The 18,570-nt window shown below is 47.3% G+C and overlaps 1 protein-coding gene across 2 annotated transcripts in view; it reads right to left on the reverse strand.

Annotated features, from left to right (window-relative positions):
- Window positions 1–16,711: 16,711 nt before the first annotated feature.
- The window catches only part of ANAPC5 (anaphase promoting complex subunit 5), a 34,643-nt gene continuing 32,784 nt past the window's right edge, over window positions 16,712–18,570 (reverse strand). For both annotated transcript variants that reach the window (XM_020882541.2, XM_070475220.1), the window contains 2 exons: window positions 17,452–17,614; window positions 16,712–17,114 (listed from right to left, as the gene is read on the reverse strand). In XM_020882541.2, coding sequence (XP_020738200.2) covers window positions 16,903–17,114; window positions 17,452–17,614 — 375 coding nt within the window. In that variant the 3' untranslated portion in view covers window positions 16,712–16,902. The remainder of the gene's footprint in view (window positions 17,115–17,451; window positions 17,615–18,570) is intronic.

Consider the following 18,570-nt stretch of genomic DNA (forward strand, 5'->3'; position numbering starts at 1 on the left):
TGTGATGACTGGCCACCCGATATATTTTGCTTGGCCTACACTGTGTTTAAAACTATTTGAATGAGATGCCAATATTTCAGAGCCAGGAGATTTCAGATAAAAAATCAAAACGTCCAGTCTCTTGAAAAACTGAACACTGACCGCACTGGGCCAGAATTCTTTCCTGGCAACAACTCCCTGTGGCTTTGGACAGTAGACTCACTGGTTTGCATACCACAGTCCCCACTGCTCCCCCTTGGCTTCCCAACGCCAAGGACAGGCTGAGTGCCATGTTACACATCCTCCTTCTATTCCACCTCTCATCACCTATCTCACCCCTACAGGCCCTACTCTGAGATGCATTGGACCTTAGTGCTATAAAGGGCACATGTCAGTGATCACCTATTCCAACCATTTCATTTCACCAATGAGAAAAGGAAGGCTCAGACAGATTTACTGATTTGTCCAAAGTTACGTAGTAGTTCCAAGCAGGGCTAAAACTGATTGAGTTTTTCAGAAAGGGGCTAAAAATGACAGGTACAGCCTTGCAATGTCCACATATTGTGTCCAGAAGGAAGTCCAGGCTAAGCCAAAAGCTCTAACAAAGAGGGATATCTAAGCCCATTCTTCCCTGACAATCCAACCTGTGTGAGAAGTGAGAATGCGAAGGTGCGGTGTCTTACAATGCTCGGGAAGATGTGCACAGGCACAGAGATGTCAGTGTGACCTAACTTGTGAGAGCGTTGCCTTTCCCTTTCTTGTTTATTGGACTCCAGGACCTAGAACTTTCTAGAACACTGCCAGCACTCAATAAATACTGGCCAGAGGTCACTGTTTATTTTATTCATCCCAAGACCACTCAGAAGGTCAGACGCTTTCTTTAGCTGGCCTTGAATCCAAGTTCCTTTAGTATGATAACATACATAACAGTATGAGTCACGTCTGGAACCAATCCTTGTGTGTCAAAGGGGACTCCATGGGGTGGCCGTGCTGTCTGGTCAACTGGGCATCAACTGCTCTATTCAAGTGATTGTTTCAAGAGTGGATGTGTGACCTAAGTCAGTCTACTAGTCTTATTCTAGGATTTTATGGAAGTATTAAGAATGTCTCTTTCTGTGGAACACAGAGCAATGAAGATGTACTTCTAGAGTTACCTGGGGCTTGAAGAACCCTTCCTTAGAATGAAGCTGACAGAGAGAGGAGAGAGACAGAAAGGAATTAAAGTTGGAGACATTGTGTGGGCACCTGGATCCAGCCGTGCCTGAAGCCCATGTATCCCTAGGAATTCTTAATCTACATGAGCCAATAAATTCCCATCTATTGCATAAGCTAGTTTGCAGTTGGTTTTCTGACATTTACAACCAAAAGTCCTAACAGACAAATGATAGAGAGTTGACTGACAGAAAAGCTTCTCCACTAAGCTCCCTGACAAATGATCAGTTCCCTACACTTTAAGGCTCCCAACCAGGCCAAACTGCCAAGCAGCTGAAACCCCTGACAGCCTTCACATTGACAGTCTGGCAGACACCAGCATTTTCAAATTGCTTTAAAATTTTTTTTAATTTTAACAGGGGAAAAAAAAATCAAAAACAGGGAAGGAAAGGGCTTATCAACAGGATGGAATGAAGGGAAGAAACTGACTAGTATTTTTAACACAAGAATCAACAAGTTGAGAAAGTAGCATTGACATATAACAGAGGGAGCTCAGCCTGCCACTCTGTGATGACCTAGAGGCGTGGGAAGTGGGGAGAGGAGGGAGACTCAAGAGGGAGGGGATATATACAGAATTACGGCTGATTCACGTTGTTGTAGGCAGATAACCAACACAACATTGTAAAGCAATTTTCTTCCAATTAAAATTTTTTTTTAATGACATCACTATAGCAGCAACCATAGTAGTTGCAGATGCAATAATAGTGATAACTAGTCTTTAGCGCTGGCCGAGTGGCAGGCGCTACACCATGATACACCGTGCAGGTATCATCTCGTTTAACCATCACAACATTATGAGTTAGGTACTATTATCATGCCTACCTCACCGATAAGGAAAACTGAAACAAAGAATCTGAGTGTCTTGTACCAAATCACACAGTGAATTGGGAAAGTACAGGTGTGAAATCAAAGGCTCCCAGAGAGCGGGGAGCATTTGTGATCAAGGGCACAGCCCTTCTCCTTAGCTGGTGACCTTGAGGATAACAATGCCGACCTCACCTACCACCACACAGGTCCCTGCACACAGTAAATGCTCCCTAAATAGAAGCTGTTGCCAAGAAAGCACTTCAGTGGCTATCAAGTCCAAGCCCCCTTAATTTATATTAAAATAATTTTTTTTCTAATCACACCATGCTAACTTAACTCTTTCCATCTTCCCTTCTAATTCTTATCCATGTGCATCACTTTTTACAAAATTAAAAGCAGAGTGTGCCTATAATTTCGCATCCTTGTTTATCTGTGTCAAGAATTTTGCACACGCTCTCACAGCTTTCATAATCAACACACTAGGGCTACAAAAGTAGTGGTTGAGATCAGGGAGGTGAGATGACCTCTCCTAGGCAGCCCAGCAGGTCCCAGGGTATGACCCCTGACCCCTGCAGTGTCCCCTTCTGCCCTGGATGCTGGCAGAGTAAGAAGCTCCACTGTCTTAAGAGTTTCTAGACAGCTACTGTTAGGTCAATAAGGAAGTATCGCAGAAAGAGAGAGCATCCCCCATCTCTTGCCAGGTACCTAAGGCCAGGTGTGTGCAGATGGTCCTTGCCTTGAAGAGCATGAATGAATGGGTGAGTGTGGGTGTGGATGTTGAGGGTATTTACAAAAGTGAGGTCCATCTTACTTCCTCTTACTTCCTCTTCTCCCACTGAATCCCTCCCAGTCTTTCACTGAACCTAAGGAAGAAGTGCAGCAGTTCATGGGGTCCCAAAGAGTTGGACATGACTAACCGATGACAACAACAAGGAAGAAGTGGGAAACAATTGAAATTTCAATTTGTAATGAAAAGAAAAAGACTTGACTCCACCATTCTGCAGCTTGACAAATCAGAGGGAGGGGGCCGACTGGGAATCTACAGGCATCCGGGCCTCGCCCACCCACAGCCCTTCTCCCCTCCTCTTCCCTGCTGTTTGGAGGTGATGCTAAATCTAGCTTCCTCCCTTCCCAGCTTCCAGCACAAAGCAGCCCCAGCCAGGGGCAAAGAAGGGTTGGAAGCTGGCTCTGGGGGTCCAATCTTATCCCCCACACTTGGACCCAGAGGGCAGTAGAATTGTCTGGAAAAAATCTAAATAAGATCTCTGCCAGAGGCCTTAATGGCAAAATCCCTAAGCGGCTTTAAAAACTCACAAGGGAGGTGTCCTTTCCTCCACACCCTGCCCCCCGACCAAACCACTGGTTCCCCATTTAAACTTCTCCAACAGAGGCTTATCTCAGGCACCTCCCACTGTGTGCCTTCCCCACCCCACCTCCCACTCACTTCCCACCCCATGCCCAAGCAGGAGGGGCAGAGGGGCAAGACCTCGGCCTCCCTCCCCATTTCCTTGGGGGACTATCAATGTCTCCTCTTCAGGTTGGAATTAGCATTTTTATCTCTGCAACCGCCATCCTTCAACTATTTACAGAAGCCAACAGGGATAAAAAGGGACAACATAAAAATAGTTGCTCAGCAGCTTTCTGGGGGTGAGGAGGGTAGGGGCACAACAGATCTTCCCATTTTCTTTCCTCTGTCCTTTTCAAAACGGAAAAATGCTAGAATTGTTCATCTTTTCCAAACCGATCCTCAACAGTTCCAGACTGCTCACTCAGGCACTCCTCAGGGACAAGGATCAAGTCCCAGCGTTCCTTGGTTCCCAGGACGGAGCTTGTCACCAGCCCCTCCCAAAAGTGTGGGTTCAGTGAAAGATCACCAGCACCCTGCTCTGCCCCATTTCTGCCTCCTTCCAGCCTTCCAAAACCATGAGCCAGTCAACAATGCAATTTTTTTTCCCTCTATCCACTTTTTTCCCCCACTATCCTTAAAATGTTTCATAATTGAGGAGGAAAATTCAGCAGCAACACTACACACATGACTGAAACTGAAAACACTGGCAGCTAAAATAATTCCTTCCCCGTTTTGGTCACTAGCATCCCGCAGCAGGGAATGCCAGAGGTCTTTCCTGTGAAGTCAAACAGCGGTCCTTTTAAATATGCCCTTCTTTTTGGTTTTATCAAGGAAGGGATCCAGTCAGGGAAGGAAGAAAAAGTAACCATTCAAAATCTTTTTTTTTTTTGAGAGCACAACCATTTGGAAATCATTTCCACACCATAATCTCCTGGGGAAGGTGGATTCCACTCCATGAGAACATGGGCAGCATTTGGCAGCATAAGAAGGCCAAGGGAGACACAAGTGCTCAGGATGAGAAGGTATGTCAGGAAACTCAGGGGACTTCAGCCTTGATTTTCTCATCTGTAAAATGGAGCTGCAGCAACCTACCTAGAGGGTAGCTGTAGAGTCAATCTTCTAGAAAAGTGCCCAGCATACAACATGGCCCATAAGCAATGCTCTCTCTAAAAAGACTACGTTCTCCCTTCTTTGCACTCCACTTTTCCCAGCCATCATATAGGAGGGGTTGAAGGGCTGGAATTCTCTGGGTTTCCTCCCAGCTCACTGATCATATCACTCCATTTCTATGTTCTTGGTGGGCTTTCCTGGCAAAGCCATCAGGACCTGAGCTGACTCCATGCCTGGCCACAGGGTGCCAGCACCATCTGTCTGATGAGGCTTTCTCTACTTTGTGGATTTCCTTACCTGGAAAAGGATCTCACAATATATATACCAATAAAATCACACAGGAACCTGCATTTAACAAATCATGATTGAACTGAATGAAACTGAATAAAATCCAGGCTCTCCCTGAAAATCACACTGTGAGCTGACCTGGGAAGTGATGGGCTTAGACTGAAGCTAGGAGGGTGAAATAAAAGAGTTTTGAAAAGTAAGGGAGTTTCCTTGTTCCAGGAAGCTGGTCTCCAGTTGATTTTGGAGAACCTTTCTTCCATCACTTTCTCCCTGCAAACAGAGTGACAAAGTAATGTCTTGTACCCAGAAGTTTATTAGTTGTGGGCTGCGGAGGTAAATGAAAGTACAAAGAAGTTTAAGAAGCTAAAGAAAGTACAAAGGCCTTAAGAAGCTCTTATGGGGCTTCCCTGGTGGTCCAGTGGATGGGAATCCACCTACCAATGATCCAGAAAGACTCTACATGCCACAGGGCAACTAAGCCACAACTACTAAGCGGGAGCTCTTGAGCCCATGCTCCACAATAAGAGAAGCCACCGCAATGAGAAGCCCACACACCCCAACTAGAGAGGTGCCCCTGCTCACTGCAACGAGAGAAAGCCGAAGTGCAGCAATGAGGACCCAACACAGCCAAAAATAAGTAAATTAATTAATTAAAATTTTAAAAAGAAGAAGCTCTTATGGCAGAAAAATACAAGTGTCAGTCAACAGATGAATGAATAAACAAAATATGGTGTATCCATACACAGATTATTTAGTCATAGAAAGAAAGCACTGATATATTCTACAACAAGGGTCAACCTTGAAAATATTATGTTCCATGAAAGCCAGACACAATAGGTCCTATATTCCTAACAGGTCAGTATATAACAAGCACAGCCTGAGGGAGAAAAGTCAGTTCCAAAAGGGAAATGGCGATTTCCTCAGCTTTCCAGTTAAGAAGGCACAGAAGGAGGCCAAAGGCTGCTGCAGCTCCATGGAGCCAGTGAAGCCCACATCTAGGTTATCTGGCCCAGTCCAAAGGGGAGGAGCTACCGGGAAAGCAAAACATCTGTGCAAAATAGCAAAACAAGGCCCTCTGACCCAAAGGAAAATCTGAAATAGCATTTGCCCGAAATCCCCGGCATCAGGAAATGAGAACCATATGCTTCCCACAACCACCATGATCCTGAACGAGCTACTCAGCCTCTCCAAGCCCATCCATGAAATGGGTTCATGATGCAGTCAGGGCGATTCTGTGGCCCACGTTAAAATCTCAGCCAAAAAGCCTTGAAAACAGGCTTGGCCTGCCCCACCCGCCCATCCCTTTCTCCTGAGAGAGGCACTTCCCCACCAACCAGCCCATCTGGGATGCAGTTCTCAAGAAGGGGATTCCAGGTTACTCCAGAAAGCTTCCTCTGCTAGGTCATCCCATCCTACTCCCCTCCCCTCCTCCTACCCAATCTCCACTTTTCAGCCCATCCTTCAAAGTTCAGCACAAATGACACCTCCTTCAGGAAGCCTCCAGTATTCACACCAGCCAGAAGGGATTTGTCCAGAACCCCCACTGCCCTGTTTCCTCATTCCCACAGCACTTATTCCTCCTGGTATTTCTCAGCAGGAGCACTCTTAGCCATTTAGGGCAGGGCAATTCTTCATGCCTGCTGTGAATCTGGCCTGCCTGCAGGATATTTGGCACCCCCAGCTTCTGCCTACCAGAAGTCAGGAGTGCTCAGCTTCATTTTGACAACCAAAAGTCACCCCCACACTTCTCCAAATGCTCACCAGGAAGGTGGAAACAGCCCTGATGAGAACTACTGCATAGTTATTAGTGAATATACTTGTCTACCAGCCCACTAACAACCTGGAAACAAACACAAGCCCAAGTCAATCAGCATCACTACCGTGGCACCTCGGGCTGTTTTAGCAAACATTTCTGGGCTCCTCAAGAAGCCTAGGGCAGCCTTGCAAAGGCCTCTGTTCCAGAACAGGTGGTAAAGTGCACAGGCTTTAGGACCACAACCTGAGTTGGCTGTGTGACCCTGGGCAAGTTACTTAGCCTCCCTGAGCCTTTCTATAAAATGGGCTAACTCCTAGCAAAGTGCAGGATTGTTTTTAGCCTCAGTTTCCTCATCTCTACTACAATGGAGATAAAAATCCCCACCTTACAAGATTTGGGTAGGCAATAAAAGGGATAATGCCTACAACACACAGTATAGTATTTAACACATGCTCTCAGTCAGTCAGTCATGTCTGACTCTTTGTGACCCCATGGACTGTAGCCCATGGAATTTTCCAGGCAAGAATACTGGAGCGGGTTGCCATTTCCTCCTCCAGGGGATCCTCCCAACTCAGGGATCGAAACTGCTTTGGCAGGCAGATTATTTACTACTGAGCCATCTGAGAAGCCCATCTAACACACAGTGAGAACTCCATAAATGCTGGTTATGAACATTATTGTTATTATCCAAGTTAGGGGCCCATAAATGATGGGCATTACTTTTTATCACAAAAACAGGCTGTGCGCTCTCCCTACAAAAGGCTGTTCTCTATACAGGAAGGGTTTAGGACCCGCGGTCCGGAAAGAAGTTCTAGGACCCACCACGAAGCTGCACTTCGCATAGCATGCACAGTTTGTTAAGTTGAACGTTTTTGTGAGACGCTTTGGGGTCGCGGGGGTGTAACTCCCGCAAAGCCCTCCCAGTGTTGCTGCCCCGGCCTCCCCCTAGGAACAAGGCAGTCTATGGGGCCGCAGCTACCTACTTCTCTCTCCCTTGGGGGAGAGCCACGGGAGGGGGGTGGTAAATGACAGCAAAGCTCTAACGCACGGAAGTTTCTATCTCTAGGACTGTGGGAACTTCCTGACTGAGGAAGGTAAAAGTTGCCCCTGAGGAGGAGGGCACTGCACGACCCACCCCGGGCCAGCGCGCCCCTCTTACTGCGGGCACCGAGATCCCCGGCCCCGCAAGCATCATCCCTCTGCCCCAACCTTAGCAAGGAGATAGGAGGGGCTTCGGCGCCACCGCTTCAGCGCCAAGTGAGAGCAGCAGGGCCGCTGGCAGAGCTGTGAAAACACCCCGCTTCCCAAACTGGGCAGTGCAGGGGGTGGGGAAGCCAGGAAAAGCGCAAGGCTGGAACCGGGCGCGGGCGGGGGAGCGGGCAGCCCAGGCACCGAGGCCAAAGCTGAGCGGGGGCCGGACCCAGCATCCCCGCGTCCGCAAGAGTCAGGTGGAGGGTACCGGCGAAGGCACCTCCCCGCGTTCACAGTATGCAGCGGCCCCGAGGTGAATTTAGGTCAAAAAAGACCAAGCCTGTGTGTTCCGGCTGAGAGAAGGGGGCGGGGGCAGAGAGGGCCGACAGAGGAGAGGCTGAGGGGCCCCCGGTCCCACAGCAGCCGGTCCAGGGTCCTGCCGCCAGGTGTCCAACCCACCACGGCGCCGGTGTGCACCCCCCCCCGAGACAAGAGGGGAGCGGGGATGGGCCGCTCAAAGTCTGTCCGCCCTCTGCTCGCCTGCGCGCCCCGGCTTTCGCCACCTGTCAAACGCGAGGGGGTGGGCCTAGGCCGCCTCCGAGATCCCGAACTGCCCCGACCGCCGGTGACAACGGTTCCAAACTCCGGGACCGCCCCTGCCACCCCGGGCCGGGCGCGGCCCAGCCGAGGCGGCCACCTCCAGGCCCCCTGCGCCCCGAAGACGCGGGGGAAGGGGCGCTGGGGGCCGCGTCCCCACGTGGCGGGGCGTGGGGCGGCGCACGTGGGGTCCCCTCGGCGTCGGGAACCCGGGGTCGGCCTCAGGGCTTTGTCTGCAATCCCGGCCGTGGTCCCGCACCCTGAGAGGGCGACAGCGCCCGCCGGGACTGCGGCGGCCGCGTCCCCCGCCAGCGGCCCAGCTCCCGCCAGCTCACCTGGGCTCCACGCCGCCGCCGCCACCGCCTCCCGCGCTCTGCGTCCCCGGCTCGGCTCCGCTCGGCTCGGCGCGGCCGCGCGCTCCTCTCCGCGGCCCCGACGGGCGCGCGAGGGGCGGGAAGGGAGGAGCCGGCGGGTCCCGGCTCGGGCGCGACGCGGCCGCGGGCTGCGCGGAGATTGGCTGCGGCCTCTGGAAACCCCGGCGCGGAGCTACCCGCGCCCGCCGCGCGCCCCCGAGGGCTCGGCCGCGCGCCGAGGAGAGGAGGGAGGCGGGAGCCTGAGGAGACGAAAGTAGCGGCGAGGCTGAGGGCAGGGAGAAGATAGGGGAGGAGGCGGAGGAGAGGGAGGTGAGGCAGGGCCTGGAGCGGGGTCGGGAGAGGCTGCGGACCCGTGAGGAGGGAAGAGATCTGCCGGAGCGCGGGAGGCGGCGCTGCAACTTTGCCTCCGCCCGCGGCGTCACCTGCCCGGCTTCTCCCCGCCGCGGCCGCGGCACTTCGCGCAGGCCGGACGTGCCGGCTGCGCTCGCTTCATTTAGTCAAACGCGGGGACTGCGGGGCGGCGGCTGAGCCACGGAAACTTCCCCAAGCCTGCGAGTCACCCGCGGCCCCGCCTCGAGGCTCCGCTCACGTGCCCGGCTGCTACCCCTGCCCCAGGCGCCCAGCGGTGGATGCGGCCTGGATTTCGGGTCACCACTCGTTCGGGGGACCCCCTTCCGCCCCCGCCTCCCCAGAGACCGCTGCTTGGGGCCCGCCCTAAAGACTGGGGATTGTGTTCCTTTCCCACCGCCACTCCACCTGGATGTACCGAATTACAGGAAAACCAACGAAGTTCTGGCTTTCCCAAAGACTACTTGAGATGCTTTTTGTGACATCCATCATATTCTTCCCAAACATTTTACCCCTTTGGCGCCTGACTTCGCTGGAACCCTTGGAGAGTGTTTAGTCTCCCAGCTGGGTGACAGCGCTCCGGGGAGGGGCTTAAGACCTCACAAGGGCTGCCTGACGCCGCCTGTCCTTGGATGGTTGCAAACCTCAGTCCTGACTCAAGGTCCAAATTAAAGGCTCGATGTCCCTTTCAGTTTAGTTCCTCTGGCATTTTCACGCAGCAGAAGCGCTCACAAGCAATTCAGAGCGTTCCACTAAGCTGACCGCCCGTTCTGGTGTTATTCAAAATGCCAGTGTTCGTTGGTAAGAATAAAAACCTGGGAACAATTGTCCTAAATATTTATCGGGAGAATGGATCAATGAAACGTGTTATAGCCACTTGATGGGATATGATGCAATAGTTCAACTGAATGCCTCATATCTATTTGCACAGACAGGGGGAGAGCTCAGAACAAAATGCTGAGTAAAAGAGCAGGTTGCAGGACACAGTCTTTGTTGTTCACAGACACATTCCCTACATACAAGTGGTTTTTTCGTTGTTTTATTTTTTCATACAAGTGTTTTAAAAGGCAAACAGGAGGGGACATATGTATATCCGTGGCCGATTCATGTTGATATATGACAAAAACCCTCACAATTTTGTAAAGTAATTATCCTCCAATTAAATTAATGAATAAAAGCAAAAAAAAAAAAAAAGGCAAAGGGGATGCTTGCAAATGACAGTTTGCCACTAAGATAAGGAGGCAAGATAGAGAATAGACATGGGAAGCATAAAGAATGTTGTCAAGTGTCATGTGAAAGTGAAAATCACTCAGTCCTGTCTGACTTTGCGACCCAGGCCAGAATACTGGAGTGGGTAGCTATTCCCTTCTCCAGGGGATCTTTCCAACCCAGGGTTCCAACCCAGGTCTTCCACATTGCAGGTGGATTCTTTACCAGCTGAGTCACCAGGAAAGCCCAAGAATACTGGAGTGGGTAGCCTATCCCTTCTCCAGCGGATCTTCCCAACCCAGGGATCAAACCCAGGTCTCCTGAATTACAGGAGGATTCTTTACCAGCTGAGCTACCAGGGAAGCCCTTGTAAGGTGTCATTCCTTTTACTTACCAATGAATTTGAAGCATATGGCGAAATTAATTAACAGTCAATTCTGAATGGCAGACGCGTGGTTCTGTATTTTTCTATTGTCTCAAAAAATATATATTTCTTGGGGTTTATGAGGAGCATTCTGAACATGTCTGACTCTATGGCGGGGGTCAGCAAACTTTTTCTGTAAAGGACCAGGTAGTAAATATTTTAGGTTTTGCAGGCTCTATGGTCTCTTTTGTAACTACTCAACTCTAACATTCTGGCAGCCATAGACAAAAGTAAGTGAATGGGCATGGCTGTGTTTGAATAAAACTTTATTTATGAACACTGAAAGTTGAATTTCATTTAATTCTCAATGTCACAAAATATTGTTTTGATTTTTCTTCAACTATTTAAAAATGTATAAACCATTGTTAGCTAGAGGGGCATATAAAAATAGGTGGCATGACAGATTCAGCCCCTGGGCAATAGTCTAGCAACTCCTGCTTTGAAGAAACCAAAATAAATATTGATCTTTCCCTGTTGCTTGTTAAAATATGCAATTCTGTGTTTACATTGTGTTACTCAAGTGTCTGTATTTTAGTAAAACACTTGAGCTAATACAGGCAAACACAGGTATATCTGTGTGTGTGGTAGTCGCTCAGTCGTGTCTGACTCTTTGCAACCCCATTTGTTGCAGCTCAACTCAATGCAACCCCATGGACTGTAGCCCACCAGGCTCCTCGGTCCATGGAAATTCTCCAGGCAAGAATGCTGGAGTGGGTTGCCATGCCCTCCTCCAGGGAATCTTCCCAACCCAGGCATCAAACCCAGTTCTCCCACATTGCAGGCGGATTCTTTACCGTTGAGCCACCAGGGACAGCTATGTAAAGTAAGAAGCTAGTTATGCGAGAAACGTATGTCCATTCAAATCTAAATTCAAACCAAAGACCCACTTCTGTCTGGAAGAATTTCCTGAAATACTATGACCCAGGCCCTCCTTGACTTCTCCCCTTTCTTAGCTCCTACAGCAAGGACTGGCCCACTTACTTGCTGCTCAGCAACTGTGTCTTCTTTTTCTTTTATATGTTTATTTAGTTATTTGGCTGCACCAGGTCTGATTTTCGGCACTTGGCATCTTTAGTTGTGGCATGTGAGATCTAGTTCCCTGACAAGGGATTGAACTCAGGCCCCCTGCATTGGGAGCACAGAGTCTTAGCCACTGAACCACCAGGGAAGTTCCCACTGTGTCTTCTTTAGTCTTTTCACTCCTGCCTTCTGACTTGCCAATAGAGCCATACATTCCTGTAGTACAGGTAGAGACCACAATGAAACATTTGCTTACTGTGAACATTGTGGTTGAAAGCAGTGACTTTGGAGTCAGTCAGACCTAGCTGAAATCGAAGCTTCACTAGTTACCAGCTCTCTGATGCAAAGAACTGATTCATTTGAAAAGACCCTGATGCTGGGAAAAATTGAAGGCCGGAGGAGAAGGGGACAACAGGATGAGATGGTTGGATGGCATCACCGACTCAATGGACATGAGTTTGAGTAAACTCTGGGATTTGGTGATGGACAGGGAGGCCTGGTGTGCTGCAGTCCATGGGGTCACAAAGAGTCAGACATGACTGAGTGACTGAACTGAACTGAGCCTTGGATGAGTGACTTTGGGTTCATCAGCTGTCAAATGGGGATAATAAACCTAACTCAGAGGCTTGGCTTGAGGTTTAGATACAATATTGTGTGTAGGGTCCATTGATAGATAAATGGATAAAGATGTATAATATTTAAACACAATAGAATATTACTTAACCATAAAATGAATGAAATCTTGCCATTTGCAACAACGTGGCTGGAAGATACTAGGAGGGTGTTATGTTAAGCGAAATAAGTCAGAAAGTGAAAGACACTATATGATTTCACTCATATACGAAGTCTAAAAAACAGGAAAACAAATAAAACAAAGCGAAACTCGTAGACAGAGAACACACTGGTGGTTACTCAAGGGGAAGAGGGTTGGGGATGGGCGAAATGAGTAAAAGGAATCACATGTATGCTGATGGCTAGACTTTTGGTGATGATTACTGTGGAATGCACACAGACGTCAAATCATAATGTTGTACACCTGAAACATAATGTTACATAACTATTTTACCTCAAAAATAAAAGATAATAACTCAGTGCCTGGCACTAAAGTGCTCAAAGGTACTATTAGTATACTTAGCACAGAGCTAAAAACCCCATCAGTGAGGTACAATGCTTATTAAAGTGAATTAGAACAGAGCTGAGCAAACACAATTGCCTTTCACTAACATTCAGCCGCTCTTATGATAGGAGTCATCCCACTCAAGGGAACTGTTTTCTTCTTAAAAGATATGAAATTAAGAATTGGCTTTGCTTTTTGAGTTTTCTTCTCCAAGAACACCAGAGAAACCTATTCTAGGCAAACAGCTCTTGTTGTCTTGACAACACAGATTGCCAAGAAAATAAGTAAACAAAGCATCTGAATCTTATTTTTAAGAAAACTTGGACAGTACAGGGAGGGGATGAAAAGCAAGACTTTAAAATTATCTCGCCCACTAGGAAGGCATCAAACTCCTGCCAAGACTTTGTCTTTTCCTTTCTAAACTGTTCTGTGTTCTACTCATGTTATCCACTGGAATGTTCCACCTCCCAAACCTTGAACATCAGAGAGACAGCAGAATTAATCGCACCAATGTACCTTATTTGTTGAATTCTCTCCCATTCAATAAGACAGTAGAAAAATGCTGGCATTAAAAAAAAAAAAAAGACACTGGCAGGGGGTGGCGGTGGTGGGGGGGGCACCTGGTGGCCCAGTGGTTAAAATGCCAAGCTTCCAATGCAGAAAGTGTAGGTTCAATCCCTGGTGGGGGAATTAAGATCCCACATCCCACATGCATGACAGAAAAACAGAGAGGAAGGAAGGAAAGAAAAAAGAGGACCCTGAGAAGTTTCTTCGTTTTCTTCAACAGGCAGTGAGATTAATATGTGTGTTAGTCCCAAACATAAACAACAGTATAAAAGGGGAAGTCATCAGCAGGAGCATAGATAAAGTTCATTTGCCTTCTATGTATTTCGAGAAAGAAGATAATTAACCTGACCATCCAAAAATGACAAAACATAAAACACTGAACAAGTAGTATTATTTGAGGTACCCAGATGAGCACAGGGCCCCCCAGGTGGCGCTGGTGATAAAGAATCTAACTGCCAGTGCAGGAGACTTAAGAGATGCAGGTTTGATCCCTGGATCGGGAAGATCCCCTGGAGAAGGGCGTGGCAACTCACTCCAGTATCCTTGCCTAGAAAATCCCATGGACAGAGGAGCCTGGCCAGCTGCAGTCGAGTGGGTCGCAAAGAGTCGGACACAACTGAGGTGACTTAGCATGCACACACACAGATGAGCACAAAGGCAGCCTGATGAGAAGGAATGAGAAACTTGTCACACCTGCACTGAACTCTGACTGGCCTTCCCTAGGGGGCTGAGTCAGGTCAAGTCTCTGGGCCTCAGTTTCCTCACCTGTAAAATGGTATTTGGCTCACAGGCATTAGAAATGGTATGTGTGAAAGTACTTAGCTCATCATCTGGCCTATACTGGGTACTAGATAAATGACAACTGATTTGATCAATTATGTATTCAACAGACAGAATGTTCTCCCAAACAGTAAAGTACTTTTCAAAAGTCTGGGGCAGACAGCTGTAGGGTAACACAACAGCAAGGTTCCCAGCCCTGCAACTTACTGGCTGTTATGGGTTTGGGTAGTGAGTGACTTAACCTCTTCATGCTTCAGTTTCTACATCTGTTAAATGGATTATTATTATTGCCTACCTCTTAGGACAGTTGTGAAGATTGTGTTCATAGTCAATGAAAATAACAACACTCTAAGTGTCAAACTATTTGTTCTCACCTGCCCCAGGATTGAAAACACAATACTATACCTGCTGGGGAGAGTTCCCACCGTGCCAAGCCCCTGGCATGGGTCATGACCCCACTCCTCTCTTTCCCTTTGAGGATCTATCCTCAGGTCTCTGGTAGAGACCCAAAGGCCCACTGGCTATTTACTTTTAGTTTTCTCCTCCTCAAACGTCTTCTTCCTTTATCTAAACCATTAATTCTTCTTTTCTTTTATATTGAACTATAGCCGATTAACAACATTGTGATAGTTTCAGGTGGGCAGCCCAGGGACTCAGTCATACATATACATGTATCCATTCTCCCCCAAACTCCCCTCCCATCCTGACTCCCATATAACATTAAGCAGGGTTCCCTGCACTATACAGTAGGTCCTTGTTTTTATCCATTTTAAAAATAGCAGTGTGTACACATAAATCCCACACTCACTATCCCTTTTCCCCATTCTTCCCCTGGGCAACCAGAAGTTCATTCTCTAAGACTGTGAGTCTGTTTCTGTTTTGTAAATAAGTTCATTTGCATCATTTCTTTTTAGATCTGCATATAAGGGATGTCATACAATATTTCTTCTCTGATTTTATTTTACCTCACTCAGCATGACAATCTCCAGGTCCATCCATGCAAATCATTGTCTTATACCTCTACATTAAACCTTCTGCAATTTTACTGTTCTGATTCTTCATTCCCAAATGCTTCACCAGGAAGAAAAAAAAAAACTAATTAGCTGTAACCCAGACAGTTACGAGTTTGGGGGTCATTCTGATGTTTCCAAATTTCCATTTAACCTACTATTCCTTCCTGAAGAAGCCAGGCTCCAGTCAGCCAATCTCAGTCACAGACGGCCGGGAGCCGCAGACTCTTTTTTATTAGCTTTGGATGCAGGCCTGGCAGGGTGAACGTGCAGCAAGCTGAGAACAGGGTCAGGCAGGAGACTTCACAGGGGTGCCAACTGTGCAGTCAAACAGGGCTCTGTGTTTAGACGGGCCTGTACCTGGTTTAACACTCTGCTTAAAATATAAGCCTGATATTTTTATTTTATTCTGGGCCTCACAGTTTATGTAGCTGGTCCTGGTCAGGTGTAATGATGTCTGGTTTTGGTCACCCCACCTCTTGGACTTTTGTACACTAAGGGCAGAAATCCCTTCTTAGATTGGAAGGAGCTTAAGTACAATGACCAAAAATGACATTGGATGAGAGAATACATGGGAAGAATAGAAACTGATAATAGTGGTTACTTCCTGGGAGGAAGAATTACATTTTACTATACAGCCTCTAACAATAGTTAAGTTTTACTGTCTACATATATAACCTCTCAAATAATTTTAAGATCTTTAAACATCAACATACCAATTAGTGTCTCTATCCACACTGAGTCTTTTATTTTCACATCAGCTGTCTTTGGCCAGTGAACAATCGCACCCTCATGAGTGGGAGTTGTTTTACAGTTTCAAAGAGCTCTGGGGGTAAATTGTTTCCCATCGGAAGGTTTAAATTTAACAGAGAAAGAGCCAATGATAGAAGTGGCAGGATTTGGTTGGTTCCTTGTTGCTGTTTTGGATTTGAAACACAGGGATTTTTCTGTGAATTGCTGAAGACAAATTCACAACCAACCACCGGCTTCTGCTTAATTGCAGGGTTGATATATGTAAATAAGATACAGTGCATATTTGAGTGATAGCATCCATGCATCTCTGAGCTTCAGACCCTTTCTCAACTTATAATCACCTTATTCATGAGGAATTCCTTATCTCACCCCTCATTTACTTAGTTAAGTAAAGAAAAAACATACTCATGCACAAGAGATGAGAAAGTCAACACCCAGAAAGTGACTGAAATATGCTTCTTGTCATGGGTCCAAAAACCCATAAAAGGACCTCTTCTGTCTTAATCTCCAGTCAGGGATTGACATGTGCTAGCAGGCACACGCAGGCCTACCACGAGCAGATGTCCAGCAGAACATAGCAGGGCAGCTTCGAAGGAAAACTCAAGCCTCTGAAAAACCGGCCTCAAGCCCCTTGAGAGGTCTACCAATACCCACAAGAGCTCTTGTCTGAGCACAGACGCAAGATGAATTCTACACAGTGGTGGAGACTGTGCACAATTTCTAATAAGATATTGGCAGTTTTGCCCAGAGAGAATATAATCTTTAACATTTGCACTGATTTAGCAATAAACCAGGCATTTATTAAGAAAAAGTCAGTATCCTTTCTATCTTTTCAAAAGAAAGAAAAGGGAAAATAAATGTGTTTATTTTAGCAACAAAATAAGACCAGACTAACCAGAATGCAGTTTACTGGTAAGACAGACCATCGAATACATCATTTATGTGGAGGGAGGGAGTATGAACGAGTCCAAAATCTTGTATTCTACACAGGCATCCAGCGGGGGTGTTCTCACTAGAGAAGATTTATCAAGGGCACCCCGTGAAAGGGCAGGTCCTGATGCAGCTGCCGGAAGAGCATTGCACACCGGTTCCTCTCCTGAGTCTTCCCCAGGGTGTGGTAGAGTCTGGCCTGGAAGTAAACGACGTCTCTAATTTGCTCTTTGCAGTCGACCTTTGCAAAATAGTTCTTGGCTTCGTTGAGGTTTTCAATGGCGGCCTCCAGAGCTGTTGGAAAATGGGGGAAATACCACACATCTTTAACTCAATGCTTCCCATGTAGGTTTCAGAACTTCATATCTATTTTTATTGATTTAGCATTTTACATTCTACTCTTTGAGAAAGGAAAAAAAAAAAAAAACTAGGTCTTTAGTCCTGCTTTCCAGTCTGGCACCTAGTTCTGCAGGGTTAAAATAACAATTCACTTGCCTTCAACCTTCATGCAAGCACTCAAGTGAAAGGACTTTAAATGCTGCATGAAATTTTCACATGGATTTGTGAACACTCAAAATTTTACAAGTTTTCTGTAACAGTATTGCCTAAAAATCTTTGTATGGTTTCCTACCTTCTGCTTTCTTCAGTGGCTCACAGGAAGCTGCTGAAGCCACCTGGCACTTGGCCACCAAGAACATGGCCCGGCCTTTGTCCAGGACAGCCCCGTCAGCCAAGATGGGCTCGATGGCCATATGGAGAAGACTTAAGGCCTGTTCTGGGATTCCAAGGATGAGCTGAAAAAGAAACATCATGGTGCTACACACACCCACACCCACTGCCCACTGCAGGAAGGTCTTTTCTGGCTCTTCTCTCCTGAACTGCAATGTCTGGCTTACTTTCTCCCTAACATGTACTATCTTTAATGTGTACCACACTCTTAGAGAACAGAATGCGTGACCATCTGATTTCAGACTACAATAGATAAAGGCGGGAGTAGTTATTTATACCATAGAAAGGTTTCTGTCTTTACAAAAATCTTTTACATTGATGATTCAAAAAGGCTGAAGTAGCTGTATAAGGGAGGACTTCCCCAGGGGCTGGGGTTCCCTCATAGCTCAGTTGGTAAAGAATCTGCCTGCAATGCAACAGACCCTGGTTCAATTCCTGGGTCAGGAAGATCCTCTGGAGAAGGGAAAGGCTACCCACTCCAGTATTCTTGGGCTTCCTTTGTGGCTCAGCTGGTAAAGAATCCACCTGCAATGTGGGAGACCTGGGTTCGATCCCTGGGCTGGAAAAGATTTCCCTGGAGAAGGGAAAGGCTACCCACTCCAGTATTCTGGCCTGGAGAATTCCATGGACTAAATACTCCATGGGTTGCAAAGAGTTGGACACGATTGAGCAGCTTTCACTTTCACTTTCCCTGGTGGCAGAGTGGGTAAGAATCCACTTTCCAATGCAGGAGACGCAGAAGATGCAGGTCTAATCCCTGGGTCAGGAAGATCCCCTGGAGAAGGAAATGGTAACCTACTCTAATATTCTTGCCTGGGAAATTCTATGGACAGAGGAGCCTGGTGGGCTATAGTCCATGGGGTCACAAAACACTCTGACATGACTTAGCGACTAAGCAACAACAATGTGTGGATCATACCAGGTTGATATACAAGGGAAGAAACAGTCCCTTCTCTCACGGTCTTTACATTCTACAGGGGGAGACGGAAAACAAACGCAAAATGCAATTTAATTTCCAAAA

The sequence above is a fragment of the Odocoileus virginianus genome, chromosome 12 (assembly GCF_023699985.2).
Source record: "Odocoileus virginianus isolate 20LAN1187 ecotype Illinois chromosome 12, Ovbor_1.2, whole genome shotgun sequence".
Classification (NCBI taxonomy): domain Eukaryota; kingdom Metazoa; phylum Chordata; class Mammalia; order Artiodactyla; family Cervidae; genus Odocoileus; species Odocoileus virginianus.